General features: G+C 35.5%; 1 protein-coding gene across 2 annotated transcripts; it reads left to right on the top strand.

Moving 5' to 3' along the window:
• Nucleotides 1-10,467: 10,467 nt before the first annotated feature.
• On the top strand, nt 10,468-23,430 carry LOC133876998 (uncharacterized). 2 transcript variants are annotated; one of them, XM_062315230.1, is made up of 19 exons: nt 10,468-10,831; nt 11,668-11,771; nt 11,957-12,043; nt 12,168-12,243; nt 12,342-12,416; nt 12,529-12,582; nt 14,308-14,367; nt 14,468-14,584; nt 15,583-15,677; nt 15,781-15,989; nt 17,668-17,765; nt 18,017-18,120; nt 18,274-18,439; nt 18,748-18,867; nt 19,516-19,598; nt 20,048-20,189; nt 20,348-20,377; nt 20,662-20,732; nt 22,360-23,430. In XM_062315230.1, exons 1-19 carry the CDS (start codon nt 10,793-10,795, stop codon nt 23,180-23,182), a joined length of 2,553 nt encoding a protein of 850 aa, XP_062171214.1. In that variant the 5' UTR covers nt 10,468-10,792; the 3' UTR covers nt 23,183-23,430. The 2 variants fall into 2 exon arrangements, with proteins under 2 accessions (XP_062171214.1, XP_062171213.1); XM_062315229.1 differs by having other exon boundaries at nt 22,357-23,430.
• Nucleotides 23,431-24,520: the final 1,090 nt, after the last annotated feature.

Raw genomic sequence — 24,520 nt, 5'->3', positions numbered from 1 at the left:
TAAAATGGCTGAGGAGATAGCCATCAACAAGCTGATGTAGTAGCAAGTGGAAGGAAGGCTAATCAGTGGACCCAGGGGGTTCATAGTGACCGAGGGGTGTCCGAAGTTCTAATATATAACTAATGCTGGAACCGGTAGGATTCCAGTAAAAACAGGTAAAACTTTAAGTGAGAGGCAAAGGACGTGAACGGGTTTAGATAACCTAAGAACGAGAGGTCTGAAGAAAGATGATCATAAAACACAAACTAAATGGTTACTACGATGCATACTCATACAACCTTTGCATTTGTATTCTTTATGAACTGTTATTAGTTTGATGGTAACTTAGATATGAAAAGGGATGACTCACTTGTTTGTCTATGTAAATATGATGGTGTCATATTTGCATAGTTATTCATGCAGATTAGGAGGTTGAAGGCATGGACCCATATGCCAGTTTTGATGGTTTTTGAAACCATTACCGAAGAAATATGTGCTAGCTTAGAAGTTGCTAGTCATATTTATGTGTGTTTTACTTTATGGCAGGTAATAATTTTAACGATGTTATGTTAGACATATTTTATGTTGTATGCTTATGTGCCGTCTGTGGCACTAATTTTCAATGCACCTAGTGTGCATATGGTGTGTAAAGATAAACCCAAGTAACTTTTAATAAATATATCGAAGTATTTTAGTCAGCTCCAATGTGTTATGCTATTAATTCCTAAGACTTTAGAAGAAAAAATATATTCCGCTGCAAGAGTTTATCTCTGATGTAGTAATGTCACGTGGAAACCGGAGGTTTCTGCTTACGAATTTGCTTGTCCAAATTCGGGGCGTTACAGTGTGGATCCTCATTGTTAAGCCCATGGAAGGATGACATCATTTGAATGATGCTGGACTTAATCACATAACGAGCTGCTACAGCTTGCGACAATTGAAGGCATGATGGTGAAGTGTTGGTGGACGGGATATAGTGATCCCTCGGCAACATAGGTTATTCTTCTTCCTCAGCCATGATCTCAATGTTATATTCTCCGGTTAGATCGAAGTCCATTTCGGCCTGACATTTCCTCAATGTTCGCTCGATGTCTACACAAGATATGGTTGGTAATGATAATGAATGGAGACCAAACTTTCATTGCACAACCGCAGAAAACATAATTAAAAATAATAATAACTTAAAAAGGAGAACTTACAGAAGTCCGCTGGTTGCAGTAAGTGTAGTAGCTTCAGTACTACTGCTTTGGGAAGGTGCGCTAGAGCCCAATGAATATGTACTCGAGCTCACTTGTGCAACCAAGATGTGCTAGAGCCCAATATGGTGCACTCGAGCAGTTTTGGACAGTTAGTGTAGAACTTGAAACAAAAACTTAAATAGAAATGCGAAAAAGAAATAAAAAATTAAACATTACAATTTTCCTAAGTTATGAATCAATATTAAAATTAATCCCATCCACTAACCGTAACAATCCCCGGTAACGGCACCAAAAATTGATGTGGTGTGGAGTGTACCAATAATAAAAACCATTCGCAATAGAATAAATCCTTGTAAAATAGGGTCTATGTGAGGGTATCGAACCTCAATGATTGTTAGTTTTGTATCGTTAAGTTTATCAAGATTAATTGTAATATCATCCAAAAAAAGAGTTGATTGGTTTGTAACAATTATTACTAAAGTAAAACGTAATTAAAAGTGTAAAGTAGTCAGGATAAATATAGGGGATTAATCTCACCTCTAACATCATCATAATGGCAAATTGCATTTAACATGGGAATTTCACGTACATGAATATTATGACTCGTGTGTGTGTATCAAGCACCCAACAATGTCGTTAAGAAAATTCTCTTATTAAGAAATAAGTATAGTTCATCTTTTGGGAAGGTATGAATCCTCTACCTAAACTAGGGTATAGAACAATTCATTCTTCCTAGGCATGGGCTATCAAATATCCTAATTAGCTTACACATAATCAAGGGATAAGCATAATTCATCTTCTGGCAAGCATAAATCGATTTACCTAAATTAAACTAACTAGGGTGTAAAGCAATTCATTCTTCCTAGGCATGGCCTATCAAACCCTCTTGATTTCGTGTCCATTAAAACTGTTGTAAACTAATCGTTCACATAATTATAGAAAATATGAATATTGAGTTCAATCAAGATAAATAATTTTCTAAGACAAGATAAAAGATTCATTAAAATCAAAATCAAATATAAACATTAGAAACAATCTCAAGATTAAACAACTAATATTCATGTTCATAAAATTTCCAAGAGAAAACACAATTTACCATTACAACTTGGAAATGGCTACATCAATACCCAATGAAAGATTTAGCCGCTCATGGAGATGCTGAAAATTATCTTTGTCAGATAGGAATCCATCCCAAATTGCTTCAGGAAATTCTTCACTTTTTCTCTAAAACTCTAGCCTCTAATCCTATTGATTCTTATTCTTTAATGTAAAATAATCTGATATCTTTAATATGGATGAGTCTAGGGTATTTATAGAGAGGACAACTGAAATCCTTCACGGACTTGTACATATTAGAACATCTAATCAAACTAGAAATCATAAAACAACTCCTAAGTGAATTTGGTGTCTTGTTGCCAACTCTGTCGCATGACTGTGCTCGATCCCAGCCATTACTGCACTCGAGCTCTCTGTTGCGCTCGAGCTTAGTTGATGTGTACTCAATCCCAATGTGATGGTGTCCTGCGCGCGAGTCTTCCTGCAGCGCTGGAGCTCTTGGTGTGCGCTCAAGCCTCAAGTGTGCCTAATGCGCTCGAGCGTAGCTAAACTGCTCTCGAGCTCACTTGTCTTGGTGAATGCTGGATTTTTCTTTTAAGTTTGAAAGATTACTCGTGTTTTTCCTTTGGTTCCTGAGAGTGCTGTTAACATAATAATATTGATAAACATTATATCACAATGAAACTAACAGGCTAATATATGCAAGCTAGGGGGCTTGAATGTGCAACATTCAATGCTCATCAACAGTTACTCTAGAAGTAACTGTGAAAACTGTGTATATTACAAGAAATTGTTAGATGGTTCTTTTGTTTATATGTTGCTATATGTGGATGACTATTTCTGCTAAAAGCATGTTGGAGGTTAAAAGATTAAAATCTATGTTGGGTGATGAGTTCAAAATAAAGGATTTGGGTGTTGCAAAGAAAATCCTAGGGATGGAGATTCACAGTGAAAGGAAAGTGGGAAAGCTGTACTTGTTACAGAAAAAGTACATTGAGAAAATGCTTGAACGCTTTGGTTCGCAGAATTCTAAACCAGTGAGTACTCCACTTGCCGCTCATTTAAGACTTTCAGCAACGTTAGCACCGCAAAGTGAGGAGGAGGAGCAGTTCATGTCACATGTTCCTTACTCTAGTGCAATTGAGAGCATTGATGTGATCTTTTGTTTACCAAAATATATCAATAATAAAATTAACCACTCGCAATAGAACGAATCCTTGTAGGATAAGGTTATAGAGAGGGTGTCGAACCTCAAGGACTGCGTAGGTATTGCTATCAAGTTTATGAAGATTAAAAATAACTAATGAAAAGATTGTTGAATTTGTAATTAACTAAAGTGCATAAAATAAATGTAAAAGAGAATTGAAATATAAAAGAGAGAGAAAGAGTAGAGTATTGACTTCACCGCTATCCGCACATCAATGGTTAATCATATTTAATTAGAAAAATTCATTCTATGCATTCTATAAATAAACAAGAAATTACCATATTAAAGCATAAGTATAATCCATCTTCGGTTGGCACGGACCGTCCACCTAACCACTAAGATGCGGTACGACCCGTCTTCCCTAGGCATGGATTAGCTACGTCTTTAATAAGATACATACAATCAATGAAAAAGTATAACCCATCTTCGGTTGGCACGAATCGTCTACCTAAATTACACTAAACTAGGGTGTAGTACGATTCGTCTTCCCTAGGCATGGCCTATCTAATCCTCTTGATCATATGTCAATTAAACCCGTTGTATAATCACCATTCTCATAATCACAGAAAATAAGAATGATTTGAGTTCAATAAAGGTAAAAAGCTTTCTAAGACAAAAGAAGAATTCTACCAATATTGATTATGAATTGAAGAACAATTGCATTAAAAGATGAAGAACAATATCAAATTGTAGCAATTCTCATAATTATACAACCAACATGCATAAACTAAAATTCTCTAAATTAAAATACAATCAAACTATTGTGCTTGGATAGGGCTACATCAATACCCTACAAAGGTTTTTAGCCGCTCATAAAGTTACTGCAATGGCCTCTTGCCATAATTACTTCTCTTCAACTCTTCAAGCCTTCAAGAAGTTTTTCTCTGAATTTTCTCTAGGTAGCAGTGTGTCTTTTTTCAATGTTTTGAGGCCTAGAAGCTCTTGTAATTCCAGAAAAATCGTCTCTTGAGTCTTCTTGTCCAAGTAGGAGATTGAAACTTCAATCCAAGTAGAAAAAGGATTCCAAATTCGGCCAGAATTGTGGTCCTTTATTGCGAGGCAATTTTGATATAGTAAACGTCCGAATTTGAGAAAGCCTATTTCTAACATATTTGTTGAATTTTTTATTAGCTTTCCAACGACACTAATTTTATTACAATCTGATATCTGAAACAAAAGTTATGATTCAAACACTGAGACATATGCAGAATCCAAATTTGAATCCAATCCGATTTTTGACTCTTAGTAGAGAAATTCCGATTTAATCCTTCACTTGATTTGATTAAACTTAACCACATCATATAGGTATCCTATATGATTGGTTAAGCTTAAACATATCTTCTAGGTCTTCTCAAAGTGTACTTTAAGCCCAAAATTAATGGAATTAATTGCATCTTTATTTAAAACCTGAAAACAATAAAACAACACAAAATCAAACAAATAACAATGCTAAGGAATTAACATATATAAGTTAAGGGGCTTGAATGTGTAACATTCAACGCTCATCAAGCATCATGTATGTTATGGTGTGTACTCGTCCTGATATTTCACAGGTAGTCAGTGTTGTTAGTTGCTACATGGCGAATCCAGGCAAGCTTCATTGGGAGGCAATGAAATGGATACTTCGGTATTTACAAGGAACTACAGATGTTGGTTTAGTATATGATAGAGGCAGTGGTATCGGTTCCAATGTCATTGGGTATGTTGATTCAGATTATGCTAGTGATCTAGATAAGAGAAGATCTCTGATAGGTTTTGTTTTCACTCTTTCGGGATGTGCCATTAGTTGGAAAGCGACATTACAGTTGCCAGTTGCTTTGTCCATCACAGAAACAGTGTATATGGTAGTGGCAAAGGCAGTGAAAGAAGCAATTTGGTTGAGAGGTTTGGTTAGTGATCTACGTTTGCAGCAGGATGAGACTGTTGTGTTTTGTGATACCCATAGCGCAATACATTTGACCAAAAATCAAATGTATCATGAAAGGACCAAGCACATTGATGTCAGATATCATTTTCTTTGGGAGGTTGTGACACAAGGTGATATCACATTAAAGAAAATTGGCACGACGAAAAATCCAACGGACATGTTGACTAAGCCAGTTCCAGTTCTAAAGTTCAAGCATTGCTTGGACTTGATTAGTGTATGTAGTTTGTGATTACCCTTAGGGGTATTGGAGGAGATGTCATGAGGAATTTTGCAGTGAAGACTTGATGAAATTCAAGTCAAGGTCAAGATTTGTCGAGTAATGACTTATCATTTCACAAGTCATGGTGGGCCCTAGCCTTTTATGGCTGACTTTTTATCTTCTCTCTTCTAGTTTGTCTCACCGTAGCTTTACTTCATGGAGAAGTAATTACTTTACTTCATTGTGAAGTATCTTTTTTTTTTTTTTTTTTTTTTTTTTTTTAACAAGAAGAAAAACTTCATTGCAAAGATAACCAAATACATCATGATCCCGTCAAGGATCTAGGGAAAGACTTCTCCCTAAACAGATGACCCAGTATACAAATGGGAAAATCTGAAAGCCAACAAGCATTAAGAGAATTGAACAAAGCTTCCCTAGCCAAGATATGAGCCACCCCATTCAAAGCCCTATTAACATGTACGAAAGAAGAGGAACCGAACCCCTTGATCTCCTGTAAAATACTCTCAGTAATGTGGCCAGCATTAGACAAATGCGGGAGTGGGGAATTAATTTCTGTCACCACTAGAGAAGAGTCTCCTTCAAAAATAACATCCCTTAGCTTCAAAAATTTACCGAGAAAAACAGCATGAAGGGCTGCTAGTGACTCAGCGATTCTGGAGTCCCCCTTTACAAACAGACAAATACATTTGGCACAAATACAATCTCCTTTGCTGTCCCTCACCACTAAACCAAGACCAATCTGATTTCCATTAGGAGCAACTGATGCATCCCAATTGATCTTAAAAAAGTTATCAGGAGGAGGATGCCAAACCTCAATAGGAGAATGAACAAACTGGGAAGATGCACTAGCAACATCCTTCTCCCCTTGAGAAAACATTCTAAAATCGTGCATAAAAGAGAATGATTCCTCCCAAACTCTATTAGGGGAAAGAAAACTTCCTTGAAAAATAAGGGAATTCCTTCTCAACCAAATATTCCTAGCAACCACCAGCATAAGCTCCACCTTTTCCTCTTCAAAGGTTTGGAAACAATATTCCAAAAGGTGCATAAAACTTAATTGGAAGGAACTACATTTTTGGAAGCAGGACCGAAAATCACCCCAAACATCTGAAGCTGCAGGGCATGACCACAAGCAATGAATAACACTCTCCACTGCAAGACCACAACAAGGACAAGATGGATCTTGGATCACCCTCCTTCTGCACAGATTTTCTCTAGTAGGCAGTAGATTTTGACAAGCCCTCCAAGCAAACATTTTAACCTTCCCTGGTACTTTTAGATTCCACAGATCCTTCCAAATATCCGGCAGGTTTCCAGCATAAGAACATTGATCTCTGGCTTGACCAACTACCTTTTCTATAAAAGGGAAGCACCTCATTTGGTCATGTAGAGAAGATATATATAGCAGCAACTTCATGAACTTGAGTTGCAGAATTGAAGAATAGCAATGTTGTGAGACTTTGAGAGTAATACACCATTTAGAGAAGTTTTCTCTTTTGTCAATTAATTCTCTTTGTGTGAGAGTGTGAATTGGGTGTATTGGGGCTTTTGGGTTTGAGTGGTATTCTCTTTACTACTCTTTGTAAATGGGAGACTACTGGAATGAAAGCCCACACTCCAATCGGCCCATTAGACAACCAGCCCAAACACAACGTTGTGTGAAGCACACGTCTATAAGAGAAATTTACTATTAAGCAACAATCTTTTATGGAAAGCAACGTATGCACCCACTTAGAAAAGTCAACTCACTAAAGCACAGCAGATTATAAGAACCCGCGCAATCGAAGTCCAAATTAATGGTTGATTGGCGACAATTGCATTACGAAGGCACACGAAATAAATGGTACTTAGCCTATATAAGGTCAGTAGGAGGGTAGACACAGGTATGCTGTTATGCCCTAATGTCCATCTATCTCCTCATTCTCATCTTTATATTTTGACTAATTCAAGCATTGGAGGTGGCGTCGCCGCCCCCCTTACCCTCTTGGCGACGTACCACTCTGAGCTTTGGTTGTCTTGCAAGGATTTCGGATTGAGGACTTAGACGTGCATAGTCATTGTTAATTTCTTGGCATTAACATATTGAAAAAGTAGTAATTAAAAATAGAAAAATGTGTATTTTTAGTAACTGAAATAGTCATTGCGCTGAAAATGCTCTAATAATCACTCCTTACTCTATAATAATGTACACAAAAAAATAAAATTAATGTGAAATAAACATTTTGACTTTTCAAATAAATGGTAGTTAAAAATCTGAATTTCCATTCAACTAAAGTTATACATGTCTTGAGAAAGGCTGGTGTGGGTTGCTTGAAAACGGCTCATTACTGGAGATGTATGAGTCTTCCTGGAAGTAATATTTAATCCTTACTTGCCGACTTTTTATGACTCTGCTCTTTTAATGGAACTGAGGTCATGAGGCAAAGGGAATGACTTTGATAGAAGAAGCAAAAGAGAAGTTCCTTAAATCCATCCCAGTGACTCTCTCGGGAGACAGAAAAGAGAGATTTGAAACCCATATAATGACTAGGAATTATTGCTAACTTTACCTTTTTTATTATTATTATTTTTTGGTTGTATTTCAATTGACCTTTTTTCACCTAGTGCTCAAGCCGACGCCTTGGAAGAAAAGTCACTCCAAAAGGTGGATGCTGGATGGTGCGCACTGTTCCACCCCTCCTCAAATTCAAAAGTGAAGTTGAGAGTAACGCACGTGACACCAAACGAACGGGTCCGATCTCTTTTTTGTACGGGGAAGGCATTTTAAGAAATTTGCATGGGTACTATCGGAAACTGGAAAAATGGTCTTGCCCGCACGATCCGTATGCCACATTTCGCATGGTAGTCCATGATGTCCATGCGCATAATTAAATATTTAATTAAAAAAAAAAAAAAAAAAACCATAGACGAAATGATGTATTTCATAACAGTTTTATCTTCTAACCTTTAAAGTAAATCCATACCTATATTTTTCCTGGGTCACAAGTCTGATTTGAATAAAGAACCAGAGCTCTCACAGTCACATGGGTCATGGGACCTAGCTCATGGGATGGTGGCCGTAGATGGTCCTAGGGTCGCCATTGTGGTCATTAATATTTAATGATATTTGAATTGAATTACATTGACCTTTGTTATAGCCGTACTTATCAACTCGTGGATTTCTAGAGGTTTTCTTCTCAATCAGCTTTAACTGTCAAGTTAAAAATATATATATATATATATATTATCAACTGTCAAGTTTATATAAAATGAGATTTATTTGACATAAATAGAATAAAACCGTGATTGTTGATTTTAAATAAAATCCGCCAGTAATATCTATAAAAAATAAAAAATAAAATCCGCCAGTACATGTAGGATTTATAAGATTAAGAATTCTTTAATCTCATGTAAAAAATATCTTTAGTTATATATGTATGTCACACGCATACAATATTTTCATTTCATAATCATTTTATAATGTAAATTTGGCAGTAGCAACTAACCTTTTTTTTTTTTTTTTTTTCCTGCAATAAAGACTTAATCTAATGCTCCAATTGTTTCGACGTAAAATAGTTTCTAAAAAAATGATTTTGGCATTTTTCGTGTTTGGTGGGGGCAAAAATAATAGTCAACCGAAAAAATGATTTCGTTTGACAAAAAATGCTTAGTAAATTTTGAGAAATGATTTACGCTTAGTAAATTTTAAAAGCGTAAATCATTTTTGCTAGATGGCATACGCATCTGACCTTCACGTTCAAGTAGTCGACTACCACTGGAATCTGGCTGGTGTCGAAATCTGATAATGTTCGGTCACTGCCGCCGGATTCCAGCCATTTTCGTCAGAATCCGATTAGCTTAGATTCTAGTCATTTGGCCATAACAGCCGGATTCTGGCCAGAATGGTCGGCTTTCGGCCAATTGGCCCGGATCCGGACATTCTGTGCTGGATTCCGGCCACTTTGGCCATCTGGCCATAACAGCTAGATTCTGGCCTAAACGGTCGGCTTCCAACCTACTGGTCGGGATTCGGATATTCTGTGCTGGATTCTGGCCACTCTGACCATCTGGCCATAACAGCTGGATTCTGGCTAGAATGGTCAGCTTCCGACCTACTGGCAGGGATCTAGACATTCTATGCTGGATTCCGACCACTCTGGCCAGATTCCGTCACAAATGACCAGGTTTTGGCTACTTTCGTCAGAATCCGGCCAACTCAGATTCCGACGAAACTGTCCAGATTCTGACCTTTATTCCAGAATCTTGCAACAGTAGCCGAAATCCGGTGAAAGTGGCTGAAATTCTTTCGGTCAATGACAGAATATCATTACAGGTGATTTTTATATTATTTGATATTAATATTTCTATGTTGTGAATAAAAATTGATTTTTATAAGTTAATATAATTGAATGAAAATATAAAAAAAAAAAATTTGTGATTTTTCGTACGCTCCAAATACCAAAAAATGTATTTTTAATGATTTCTCTGAACTATTTTATGACGAAAATCATTTTACGTTAAAACAAACGGAGCATAAGGTAATTTATATGTCGAAACAAATGGAGTATAAGGTAATTTAAAATTATATTTTTATCCCGGAACAATTTTTTTTCTGCACTTAATTTGCTTGTTGGAAATCAAATTAATAAACTTTCGAACCCACGAGACGTAATTTATCACGCTTACGTTTTGGAAAAGAGTACATGAGCCGTGAACCCAACTTTACTCTTTTTCAAATCAAAAGTCACCTACCACACTTGTAAACACAACAACCATATAAAAGACATATCACATGTCATACGTAAACACAACAACCATATAAAAGACATATCACATGTCATACATACATGTCATGCATACAGTTTACATTGACATAAAATGGTTTTGTGGGAATTTCCGAGTACCACATTCTGTACTTTTGCGACCCTCAATCAGCTATTTGCTCTGTTACAGCCTTACAGCTGCGATTTTTATCGGCCTGCCCCTCCCTCTCCCTCTCTCTCTCTCTCTCTCTATCGTTCTCGATCTTCACGGCCCTGGCTTCTTTTGGATCTCCCTCTCACAAAAAATAGGGTTTACAGCTCAAATCACCTCTCTCTCTCTCTCTGCTCCCTCGAATCTAGAGCTCTCCGCGTCTTTTTCTCACCTAGATTCCTCCCGCTTCTAGGGTTTACAGATCTGCGCAGCTCTTGCTTCGGGCTCTGCTGAATCTCTCTCTCTTCGACATGTTCTGGAAGCTCACAGCTCTTTCTGCCTCCTCACCTGTAAGTGATTTTAAACCCAATTTTTAGAGTTTTAGAAATGCTAATTCACTTGACTTTGTAATTCGATGAAATAGAATACCGTGTTTGGATTTGCTTATTTCATATTTTTTGCAGCAGTTTCCTTCTTATGTTCTTGGAAACGGCGTGCGATTTTCGTTTTGGTTTAAGTAATTTGTTGACCGATTGTTTGTAGTTTCAACTTGCTAGTATGTTTCATTCGAATTTGCTTTTGACTAATTGGCCTGAGCTGTACTAATTTTGGTTGTTGAATTTTGTAATGGCTTGCTATATGTGTACTTTTTTGTGGCAACGTGTTGTTTATGTTATGGATGTTTTCTAGTGGTTTGCTTCTTGTGGTTTCCCAAATTGAATAGGTTTAAGTGGATTCATTCTCAGGGGTTTTAATTTGCTTCTTGTGGTCTTTAATTAATTTGAATCCAACTCTTTTGCTTTACAAATGTTATTTGACCTTTTTTGGCTGCTGGGGATATGGAGGGAACGACTGGTGGCAAAGAATATTTTTTTTTTTTTTTTTTTTTTTTTTTTTTTTTTTATGGGCTTGAAATTGGAACAACTAGGAATTTAATATAGTTGCTTCAAGGTGTCAGTGATTGTTCTAGAGTGTGCTTATAGAGATGTGTGGCTGTTAAGGGGTGTCTAGTTATCTAAAGTTTCAATTTTAGTGTCCTATTTATTTATTTATTTATTTTTGAAATGCAATTTTAGTGTCCTATTAATGCTGGGCTTGGTCCCGCAGTGTACTATTTTCTTTTCTTTATCCCAATCTCTTTATCTCTAACCTATTTGAGCTTGTTGTGTCTTTTTCTTGTTCACAGGTGGAGTCATTATTAGACAAGGAGAATTTCACTTTAGAAGAGCTTCTGGATGAAGAAGAAATAATTCAAGAATGCAAAGCATTAAATAGTCGTCTCATTAACTTGTAGCATTCCTTCTCCATTCTAGTTGTAGACTGTTTTTATAATCTTTATCATCCATTACCTAATTTTGCCACCAATATCTACATTTTTGGGTTGCTTGATAGTAATTGATATGAGTTGTGGTCTGTTTATTGGATGACATAAAAGTTGATCCTGGAAACTACTTATTTAGAATTTATGTTTTCAGTCTACGGGATAGAGCTCAGGTGGAGCAGTTATTGCGCTATATCATTGAAGAACCCCCAGAGGAAGCTGAAAGCAAACGAGCATTCAAGTATTGTACTCTGACTTGATACAAAAGGGATATTCACGAATTTTCACATTTCAAGGCTCCAACTGTTTTGGAATTTTCTTTCTTTCTTCTAATTGTTCTTGGTAAAATTTGTTTCATGATTTAGGTTTCCATTCATTGCCTGTGAGATTTTCACATGTGAAATTGATGTTATTTTGAAGACTTTGGTGGAGGAAGAGGAGGTACAGGGTTATGGTTATTCATGATTGCATCTATAAGGATTGAAGTTGATATGCTATTATTTTGATTTTGATTTCTTCTACTTTCCCTGTGCTTGCAGCTGATGAACTTCCTCTTCTCCTTTTTGGAACCAAATCGTCCTCATGGTACCTTGCTGGCTGGGTATTTTAGCAAGGTCTTCTGTGATGATACAAGAAACTTGGTTTCTTTGTTATTTATTGGCAATGTTTTTCCTACTTATGCGTCAGTGGCACCACTTCTTGATTATAATTTTTTTCATCATTCAGGTTGTTGTGTGCCTTATGATACGGAAGACGGTCCAACTTATGAATTATGTTCAAGTAAGAAACTTGTTTAACTTTATAATGATTTTCTTGTTCATTTTGGCCCTCCTAGTTAGGTGGCTTCTATTATATACTTCCTATGTACTTAGGTGTGCCTTACGCTTTTAATGATATTTGGATCACTTATCAAAAAAAAAAAAAAAAACTTGTTTAACTTTGCATTGTATATATTATTTAATTTTGCTTTTTATGGCGAGCTGTTGCAATGTTTTAGAAACAATGAGCACTAGATTGAAATCATTGGCTCTTGCTCATGGCCAGCATCAACTATATGTGCCTGGTTTTAATGTATGCTTTAGGTGTCTCAATTGCAGCCTCATAACAAGTTGGGAATCCTTGCTCATGCACATAAGATTATGCCATAAATTACTTTGCTGGTTATTTTGCCCCTAGTGATGTTGTAGGACGCACAGTGAAGGGTTAGAGTTCTTTGCTAATATTTGGATCTTTTCATGCAATGGCGACTTTTGATACCCAAGTTGTTCCGTTCTAGCGTTAATAGATCCTCGGATAACATAACTATGACATCCTGACTTGAGTGACATTATAAGCCTATTGGTTTGGCTAAACTTAAACTCTTATTGCTTCCCTGTGCTGCCGAGTGCATCTTTGAAGCTATCAAAATCTTTTTTGTTTTTTTTTGGTGCAAACTTTGTGCTTGAAAATTCCAGCGAGTGGCCATGTTGGTTCTCTGGCTTTGCAGTTAAAAAATCCTGGATATTATCTAGGCTCTCCTTAAATCTGTTTCCTATATGGATATATGTGTTTTATGTTAATTAGGCTCTCCTTTATATGTACTGCTTGCCTATGGTGCTCTCTGGTGGCAAGTATTCTGATGTTCTTGCATAACCCATTGTCTCTAGGTTAGAAGCATTATGCGATGCTGGATTTTTGCTTGTTTTTAAATCCTGGGACTTATAAACAAGGCCTGCCAACCAAGGCTGCATTGGCATTCTTCTAGGACAAAAAAGTTGTTTATTTTGTGTTGCATGGCTCTTTGTAGTCATGTATTTGCGCTTTGCCTGCCTGTTCAAAATGCTATTTCTTTAGAATACTCCACTGGCTTGACAATTTTATTGTGGTAAATGGTTATTGGTAGGTATGTGAAAGTAGGCAAGAATCTCAGTATTTAAATGCTTTAGTTTGAGCTTTTATCCCTTCTTCTTTATGGTCTTTGTTAGGTAGTTTGGGATAATATTTTTCTGAACTTCCTAACATTAAAATGTTGCTCAGCTACATAGGGCTCGTTTGGCAATTCGTTTTAGGACAGCTTTTTGCTTTTTAGCAAAAAAGCAAAAGCATTGACAAACAACTTAAAACACAACATTCACAAACTATTTTTACCTTTATGTCACATCACAACTGAAAAGCAAAAAGCACCCTTTGAAAAGTTTTACCAAATGAACCCATAATGTTCTGTGGTTAAGTCAATGTTTATAATCTACGATACTTAATGCAGTTTGAAATTTATATATCCACTTAGTATTATGAATCTTGACTGTAAAAGCTTTCCCTGGATTGCTGAATTGTGCATTGCCTGGAAGATCTGTCCGCTGGTTCTGGTACCTTAAGGACAAATATACTTGAATACTATTTGCCTATTGGGTGGCAGAAACAGGCATGGCAGTGGTGTATACTCTCTATAATCTATAAAAAAAATATTTGTCGTTAGCTATTATATTTCCTTCTAAATTATATCTCACTCATCTGTTATCTTTACAGGCACATCAGGATGTTTTTCGCCACCTTGTTGATTTGATAGGAATTACATCTATCATGGAGGTAAGCACCTACAATTTTCAACTTAAGTGGATCTCTCTTTGTAACATTTGCATTTCATATTTAAGGTTGTATTTTGATCTTAGGTGAGCTCGTTATGCAGGTTTTGGTTCGACTTGTAGGTGCCGATGACCATGTGTATCCCAATTATCTAGAAGTAATGCAATGGTTGGCTGAGAGCAATCTGCTAGAAATGATTGTGGATAAACTGAGTCCATCAGTAAGTGTAATAAAGCACTAAGTTTGGGACCAGCAAGGCCTTTGCTCACTCTTGTATATTAAAGGATGTATATGCTGATTGAGTATGGACTTGCATCATGTGGGAGCCATAGGCATTTGTGTCTCAAGTTACAGTATATCCGATATATGTTGTATGTTTGCATGTCTGATTATTCATTTCTTTAAGAAAGAACCCTACTTTTTGACTAGTAAATCCATTGGAGCCTTCAACTTAAATGTTCCTGTATTTTGCATGTCCCTTTGAAGCTGGAATAGCTTTATGCTCATTTTTAGCATTATATGAAGCCACAACTTCCTTGGATTTGGCACTGATTGGAAGTTAGAATCTGGGTGGCTAAAGAGATATCTGATTTGTTTTTTTGAGAGATATTTTTGGTAAGGATACCATTCTTTGTCAAAGGTTCAGAAATATGGCGTGCCAACTTTGAGTTTTTGTTGTTGTGCGTGTGTTCTCTTTCTTGTTCTCTTTTGAATGCTGGCCAGTGGTAATTGGGTCTTTTCCTTATTGGCTCACTGTGGAATTCCTAAACAACAGTTTTGTCTTGAAATTTGGTTTTACTACCTTAGCTGTGATTTAGCATGTAGACAGGGTCATGCCGGTGTGTTTTACTGCCTTCACTCTAGCTTTTACCTTTTGAAGCTGAAATGCATAATAATTTTAGGCTAAACTTTATTTTGGTCCCTGAAGTATGGTGTAACTAGTTTAATAAATTAATTTTAGTTTTTATTTCCATTGGATTGATGATGATACTGTCACAAAAATTGTTGACGTGGTAAACATTGAAATAAAAGTATCGACTTGGAACTTATATATTAGGGACTGAAAGTGTAGTTTGTGAGGGATGGAAAAAAAAAGGAAAGCTTTGAAATGAGCATTAAAGTTTATTATTTATTTATGATTAATTTTTTATATTCAGCTATAATATGGTCTAGCGTTTTCTGTAATGAATTTTCTAATAACTGATTTACCTGGACCAGAGTCCTCCTGAGGTTCATGCTAATGTGGCTGAAACACTATGTGCTATAACTCGAAATTCCTCATCGGCCCTAGCCACCAAACTTTCTAGCCCCAGGTTTGTCTTCATATAGCGTTTTAGTCAGCTACACACATAAACATACATTATTAGTTATTTGTGCATATTTTATAGAGGATTTTAAGCTCTTTGTCAATGTCAGCTTTGTTGCAAGGATATTCGGTCATGCATTGGAAGATTCACATTCGAAATCTTGCCTTGTTCACTCGCTCTCTGTCTGTATTTCTTTGTTGGACCCAAAAAGATCAGCAGTACCTTCTCCCATGTTCCATTCTTTTCGAAGCCAACATATGTATGAACCTCCAATATCTGTTAACCCTGAGACAATTGGTGCAATGCTTCCCAAACTTGGTAAGTTTTTTAAGCCTCTAACTTTAGGTTTTTCATGATATGAAATTTGTTAAAATGTTTGGCTAGTCGATCATTACTTCTCATACCAATTTGCTGTTTGATGTACTCCCATTTAAATAATTATGTATCTGTTAGACTGATGTTATTGACTTGTGTTTTTTTTTTTCCTCCTTAGGTAGGAATATAGCCTTACTAGGAGATGCTATTTCATTTCCAATAATTAGGTAGGAATATAGCCTTACTAGGAGATGCTATTTCATATCCAATAATTATTTTACTATCAATTCTGGAATTACTAATTTCAATAGAAATTTCAAAGATATCCACAAATGTTTTAAGTTTGTTTTATAGGTTGCCACAGTAAAATGAATCTGTGTCATTTGAGTTATGTTTTAGTAAATGATTTTGGCTGTCATCAGAAGAAGTAAAACATGGTATTGTACTTTTTGCAAATTTAACATAAAAGAAGCTGACTCACTTGATGGATATTAGGCATGAAAAACAATTCTTTTAGCCTTGTTTGGCCTTAACTTTTTGTTGATAGATGTTTTAGCAAGTCTAGACAGGCTTATGTGGTGAACATGGTGTTTAGATCTTGCCTTGCTATGCTGCTGTCAAAGCATAGTTGATATGATGACTACTGAAGTTTCTTTGTTGGTTTCTTCTTTTTAGATTTCCCCAATTTAGTGCCAATAAATTGTTAGTATTTGATTTTTCGGTTGAGGGAAACAAGAAATGTCCTATTTTATTTATTTAATTACTTTGCCCGATGGCCTTAAACTAAGAAAATGTCAAATTTTTGAATAGTTTGTCAAATTTAGATCTGAAGATTACATAATTGATCATTAGAAATGTGTTAAAGTTGAGATATCATTTTGAAAATTTGCTCTTTTATTGTTCATCTGTTATTGATGATGTGTATGGAGCTTACAAGACCTTATCTCCAAGTTCTCGGTGTTCGGTTTGTCTATATGATGCTTTGTTTAATTTCGTGCCCTTTACATTTGATGATTTGGTGGTGTATCATACATTTTCCATCTTCTTGCCTTTTGAATCAAAAAATTTGATATGCAAACAGAGATGTGGATTCTCATTTGGTAAATGTTACTTTGTGTCTTAGACAAGCCAAGAAGCTGATATGAGATAAATTTCTGATATAGCACCTTTTGTCATCTGGACTCCAAGATGAATACATGCCGTCCGGGTAACATTAAGTTGGAGTTGAATAAGTCATTCTAGACGAGTTGAAATAAGTCAGGAAGTTGGATAAGTTGAATGTCAGATGGACATGAAAATTAGTTGTCACTTTAACAAAGGATCCACAATCATCTTCTTTGATGGTTGAAGCAGACTATGCACAATGGAGGAGGGAGTGCAAAAACTTACTATATGGGAATTATACTAGAGAAGTTCCTAAGTGAAAGTAGAAAATTAATACTAAAGCATTAAAAATCTGAAAAGTCCTAGGAAAGAAGGAAAAAGAAAACACTAAAAAGTGCTACCTAATGGAGGAAGGACTGCAAAATCTGCAAATTCAATTTTACGACTGAAAGTTCCACTCAAACTTGCAGCTATTCCAGTCATTCCATACTCACAAATTGAACACAACTTAATAGCCGCACTATTATTGCTGTTTTTATGCTTGCCAAACGTTCAATGATACAACTTTGTTATGCAGGTGACTTGCTTACACTTCTGAATGTGTCATCTGATGAGAAGATACTGCCTACAACATATGGAGAATTGAGGCCTCCTCTTGGGAAGCATCGTCTAAAGGTTGGTTTGTTTATTTATTATAAGTTCAATATGCAAGATGAAGTTGAGCCTATACCCAATTTGGAAGTTGAGTGGAGTAAGACTAAGAGAGTTGGCTTTCATATGTCCTAAGCCCCTAGTCAATTTTTTAAAACTTTTGTAGGATTCAGAATGCAGTTTAAAAACTCTTGTTTCCCCCAGAAACTGACTTTATTGATGACTTCTGGATATCCAGTTTTATTTTTCTGATATTTCTTTGCTATCCATACTAGATTGTGGAGTTCGTTGCAGTGCTATTGAAAACTGCCAATGATGCTGCCGAGGATGAATTGGTCAGCTCGGGAACCATTCGACGAATCATTGATCTTTTCTTTGAGTAAGTTTTTAATTTTTTGATTCTCAATGCATGAGTGACCAAGCTACTGGTGTCTAGCGAAAGCTTGATCTCTTCTTGCAATTAATGTTGCTTCTTTCTCTTTAATTTGCCTGAAGATGCATGGTTTATAGTTTCTCTGTTCAATTAATGCAGGTACCCATACAATAACTCGTTGCATCACCATGTGGAGAGTATCATATTGTCATGTTTGGAAAGCAAGAGTGATACTATGGTCAATCACCTTCTTCGAGAGTGCGATTTGATTGGGAAGATTCTTCAAACAGATAAACATCCCATTCTTTCTAGTGACGTTAATCAGGTCACTATCTTTGACGACTCTCATATCATTGTAGCACATCTATAAATGCGCTGCTGAACTGTGTCAGAACAAGATAAAAGAGGACCATAACTATCAAAACACTAAAAGCTGGAAGTAGAGATTCATAGTGTATTCATCTTTTATTAGTTTCCTTTTTTTTCTTTTTGGGTTTCTGCTGAAATGGATATATATACTTATATAGGGTTTTGCTCTGTGTAATAGCACATCATATATGTAGTCATTTGTGGCCTCTTACCTGTTGATAGTACTAGAACTTCTGATTATTATTGACTTCCCTGACTTTGCAGCCAACAATGCCTACTGGAAAACGGGCACCTCGGGCAGGAAATCTTGGACATATTACGCGAGTTTCTAACAAGCTTGTTCAGTTGGGAAATGGTCAAAGCCGCATTCAGGCTTGTCTTCAGGTGGGTGATAGGTATCCACCCTTCCTAAATCAATTCCACCATGTGCCGTTCTTTGCCTGGAAATTTAAAATTTCCCGACTATAAATTTTTATTAAGATCATTTTTTGGGTGCTTTGACTAGCGTCAGGAGTTTTTAAAAAACCTTTTTTTCACTTTACAGTATGAGTATTTCCTCTTTTTAAATCATGTGTCATGTATTTGGTGCATCTTTGGTGTTCAACAAAGACATGATTGCTAAGTTTGAACTTACCTTCAGATCACTCTTTTATGTGCTCCTGAAAATTTTACTTCATCTTCAAAGGCTTTTTTTTTTGTTTCCCCATATTACAATGTCAGTGTTTCCTCTTATTGATTCCTTTGTGGGTATTTGGTGCATTGTTCATATCTGTCATTGATAAATTTAAAGAACTTATATCTTGGATCTATTTTTTTTTTTTTTGATAAGTAATGGAAGTTTCATTAAAGGCACTAGGGGCGCAACTCAAGTACACCAGGACTATACAAGAGATATCTTGGATACATTTAAGGAGTCCTTTTTTTATTTTTATTTTTATTTTTTTATTTTTTTTAACATCTCTCAAATGGCTATTTTTTTTTCTTCTATTTACTATCTGTTCTAACACTACTATTTACATATGTTCTTTATAGGAAAATACTGAATGGAATGAGTGGCAAGCTACAGTTCTGCAGGAGCGCAATGCTGTTGAAAACGTCTACAGATGGGCTTGTGGGTATGATCTTACCTCATCTATATGCCATGCATGTTCTAAAAGTGTGATTGGGGTCATAATGTAAGAATTGTTGTGCATTCTATTCAACATAATGTAATTTGGAAAATATGAGATATGAGATTTGGAGATTTACTTCAGTTATTAAAATTACATGGAGATTGTATATCAAGTGAGATTTGAAGCAAAAGGGAGGAATTTGACTAGATGTATGTTACATTGAACTATGCAACTTTAAAACCACTGTTGGGATTAGTAAGGTATTTAGGTCATTGTATCATCAGCTAGTGAAATTGCACTTAATTGCTGTTGTAGTGTTGTTAGAAGTCTCGAAAGCTTATTTTCCCTTTTAAGCTGGATCTCGACTTTAGTTTGTCTGCCATATTCTTGACCTTTCCAACTCCATTGATCTTTTATTTACCCTTCCCCTTTTTTCTCCTCACTGTTTTCAGCCGTCCAACTGCATTGCAAGATAGGATAAGGGATAGTGATGATGATGATCTTCATGATAGAGATTATGATGTAGCAGCTCTAGCGAATAATTTGAGCCAGGCCTTCCGCTACAAAATCTATGGGAATGAAGATGCTGAAGAGGTGAATTAGATGCACTCTGAAGATATATTACCATTTCATCATTTTTTGCTCCTAACTTTCCCTTATGCTCACTGTCTGGGATTTTTTTTTTATTTTTTTTTTCCTGTTGGGGAGTTATTTTGCCCTTTAGTTTAATGTTTGTATCATGATGGTTGCAGGACCATGGGGCTCTTGATCGTGATGATGAGGTAAAGTTTTGAGTCTTCTGAATTACCAGTGTTATTTTCCTTATTTGATTTTAAAAAGTTTAGGTGTGGTTATGTTTTATTACCAAAGCATTTTCCTGATTTGATTCTAAAAAGTTGAGGTGTGGTTATGTTTTATTTAACTCAGTCAGGCATGGAAAAGTAAGAAGATCTAGAATGTATAGGATGTGGGGCAATATGAACAAGCCAAAGAGGAAGGTTTTTAACTTTTTTTTTTGTTATTTAATTTAATATTGAAATGTCTTCCTTTGATAATAAATATGCAGGATGTCTACTTTGATGATGAATCTGCTGAAGTTGTAATATCATCCTTGAGGCTAGGTGATGATCAAGGGAGGTAAGTTTGTAAATTATTTTATTTTTAGAGAAGTTTTATTAAGGAGGAACTGTGGACATACACTAGGAAAATATTTGTTTGCAAGCAAGGATGCTTAGGTAACATTTTTCATTATTGAACTTGATTCCTTGCTATCCCACGAGGTTCACAGAGGACATGCCAGATTTTATTAATGCAGTCCTCTTTATCTGCTGGTCGAACATCGTCCCAAATTTAGTTTTCAGTGTTGTGAATGTTTTGCTACTGTTTCTGGTATTAATGGAAATTGAGACCATACAAGTGTCAGAGATCGACTCTTTCAATGAAGAACTATGAATTTTTGATAGGAAAGAAACAAATGTGTAACGCAAGTTACCTTTAAGAACCTCTCCCACCTCATACCCAACACGTTATCAACAATATTAGAAATGATGTATGAAGTCCTTTAAAGTTGAGAGATGCCCATTAGTTGCCAAAGGGTTGCCTATCTCATTGGCAAACCTGAAAGTCCCATGAAAGAACATCCTCATAAAGTATTCTATCAACTTAGATATAAATTTGTGAGTTTGAGAGGTACAAATTAAAACTATTTAATAAAAGAATATAGAAGTTAGCGGCCTTAGCATTGATGAAAGGGAAGCACATGAATTTAACTTGATTCAGTTAGCATTGTAATTTAAATTGAGAAAACTAAGGCCAGTTTCAAGCTCATTGTTGAATATGATAAAAATTTCATAATTATAAGTTACTAAAAATAAAGCTAACTGAATTTCATCTTCGGTTGTCTTATGTAGATAACTATTAGACCAGATAAAGATAAATCTGTCCAGAATTAGTTCTCTTATGTTTCTACTACTATAAGTTTTATAGCTTTAAGTTTCTATATTATCTTATGTTTCTACTACTATAAGTTATATAGCTTTAGGTCTCTTATCTACTGATTGTACAGTCCTACTAAAGTACTTCTCTATGGTTTCACGATAGCTTTGTAAAGTCCTATCTAAGGACTAACTCTCTTATTATAAATACAGTCTCTGCCCTACGGTTGAAGTAGGTAGAATCATCCAATATATCTCTAAATTCTATAATAACAACGTACAGAACTTCTGTAAAATCTGGTTTTTATTGGCGATTTCTTTACCTTGCATTTTAAAGCACCTTTGAAATTTAACTGTTTGACTAAATATCATTACATTTTTTTTCCCTAAGGATATCATCTATTCAATACTATAACTATTTTATTTTATTACATAGGTAATTTATATTGGATTTGGTTCTCAATTGGATTGAATCTATCTAATTCCATGTTCAATCTGATTATAATCAAATGCTTAAGAGTCAGAGTCATAAAATTTGTTGGATATATTCAGTATATAATATGAAAAGATTGAATTTAGATTGTGTTCAGACCTATGACCATGTCCATTTAGAGCCCTAGATATAGCTACGCCCAATCAAGGCCATCAACAAAAACTGGCAAGGTTGGAGGATTAAAATGTTGTTCAATTTGTTGTACTTAGTAGTGTAAGAACTTCATATTGGCTCAGCTGTGTATTATCGTAATTTGTTTCTTTTTTGGAACTAATTATGTTAACAGGAAGAAGAAAAAATTAATATATGTAATTTTTTTAACCCTTTTATACAGTAGTCTATTCACGAATTCCAACTGGTTTGCATTCCAAGACGACAGAATTGGTAACGCACCTGTGAGTACATCAGAGATGATGGATGAGATAAACTTAAATGGAACTGCAAATGGTGGCAACAGCAGTAGTGACGATGAAGTTGTGGTTGGCGAGGATGAGGAGTTGGCTGAAAGCAAAGATTCTGTCAATGGCACATCTAGTTCCAATGGTAACTTCCTGAATGGGTTTACTGTAAGCGGTTCTGTGAATGGTGGAATTCTGAACAAGGAAAGCGAGAAGGCAAGTGCTTCCCATGATATGGGATTCTTCAGGTTTGAGACACCCGACAACGAGTTGTTTGGAGATAGGCCTTTACCTGATTGGGTGGGATGGAGCGATTCATCAGATCTGCAAGTTGGCGGTTCAAGTGTCAATCCGTTCGAGGATCACACCAATTCTGATGTGAATCCTCGAGCTCAATTAGTGACTTCTAATGCTAGTTCTCCTTCAAGTGGAGAATCTATAGTTGCAAATGGCTCGCCAACAACCACTACAGCTTCAAATGAGGATTCAGAAGGTAGTGATTCAAGTCAGAGAACTGCTGCTGTACCGTCATTGTTTGAGGAGGATGTTGAGTTTGTAGGTGTCGAATTAGAAGGTACCGAGAAGGCTATGGAACAGGCTCTTAAGGAGGGGATAGTTGGGGAAGCAGGGCCATTGAAGAGAAACATTATACAAAAGGTGCCAGAGAAGGAGGAGAATTCTGACGTGGACGGACCTGGAATGAAGGAGTTCAATGATGCTAATTATTGGAGGGTTGATCAAGAGGTTGCTGTTTTAGAGTGATTGTGGGTCAGTTGGATCTGACAGCGGCGGACCCCAAATTTGGTTGGGGAAGGGGCCTATGCACCAAAAAGTTTGTACAGTATAATTTTGTTTCCATATGGGGATTGGATGGTAGGACGTGTCATGGTTATTGTTATTAGTTATTTGTTACTGTCGTTCTCGTTTATCATTCGAGGTTTTGTTTCCTTTTGATACTGATTTATGGGGTTTCCCAGATCCATCATAATCATATTTATTCTTGCAAGAAACACTTGGTTTTTTTTTTTTTTTTTTTTTTTTTTTTTTTTTTTTTAATTATTTTTTTATATGTATATATATATATTTTTTTGGGCAGTTGGGGATGTTCGAAACATGTGGTGGTTTGACATTTTAGATGACTTTCTATGTTCCTTATTATAGGACGAGTAGGACTGTAAGTGAATAGAGCTTGTGAACATGTTCAGCTCAAGATTGGTTCATTTATTAAACGAATAGAGCTTTAACAAAAAATTTTGGCTACAAAAAATTTTGGCTTGTATAAATTTAGGTTCTAGCTCGTCTCGTATGGAGTTCATTTTTATTGTTTGTAATTTTGTTACTGAGTATTTTTTTTTTTTAAAAAAAAAAAAAAGGAAAGAGAAATTTTCTTTGTAATGTAATAGCTCGAGTTTGTTTGAAAAATAAATGAACAGAACTAGAACATATTATCTAGTTCAGTAATAAACTTAAATTCGGCTCGTGTTTGAAAAAATTTAAACAAACCATACTTAAAACATTTAATATTCGGATTGGTTTGATTACAACCCTAGACAAGAGTGATTCAAGATTGGTTTGCCTTGACGTTTAGCTCTAGGTGGTTGGCGTGTACTTGGTTTTATTATTTAGTTACGACTTTTGTTTCTGGCTTCAATTGTAGTTAACACATTTTTATCTTATAATTATTTTATAATGTTTTGATAATTCTACTTTTTTTATTTTTTAAATTTTTATTTTTATTTTTAAAGGTTGGATTGGTTAGGACAACCACATCAACATTGTAAAGTAATTGCGGGAGAGTAATGATAGAAATTATATCTTTATTTCACAATTATCCTATAATACTAATGTGACAATTTCAAACAAACAACTCTGTCATGTCGATATTATGAAATAATTTTAAGATAAAAACATGAATATATAGTTAATCATGTATCTTTCATTAAAAAGCAATTGAATTTTAAGTTTTACTTCGTCTATTGAAAAGTTAATAAATCAAATTAAGCCTTTTGTTTTTCGAAAGTTTGTCTTTTTTTATTTTTATTTTTTACCTCTGTTTATTGGAGTGCCGGAATTAGTTGACGTGATATTTTTCACTTTTAT

The sequence above is a fragment of the Alnus glutinosa genome, chromosome 9 (genome assembly GCF_958979055.1).
Source record: "Alnus glutinosa chromosome 9, dhAlnGlut1.1, whole genome shotgun sequence".
Taxonomy (NCBI): domain Eukaryota; kingdom Viridiplantae; phylum Streptophyta; class Magnoliopsida; order Fagales; family Betulaceae; genus Alnus; species Alnus glutinosa.
This window is presented reverse-complemented; position numbering and strand designations above follow the sequence as displayed.

Excerpts from the sequence above, each read along its gene's own strand:
- LOC133876998 (XM_062315229.1), top strand. The coding sequence starts at position 10,793 with ATGTTCTGGAAGCTCACAGCTCTTTCTGCCTCCTCACCT. Across the intron at positions 12,044-12,167 it reads GAAAGCAAACGAGCATTCAA|GTTTCCATTCATTGCCTGTG; the intron begins GTATTGTACTCT and ends TTCATGATTTAG. Across the intron at positions 20,733-22,356 it reads CTAGGTGATGATCAAGGGAG|TAGTCTATTCACGAATTCCA; the intron begins GTAAGTTTGTAA and ends CCTTTTATACAG.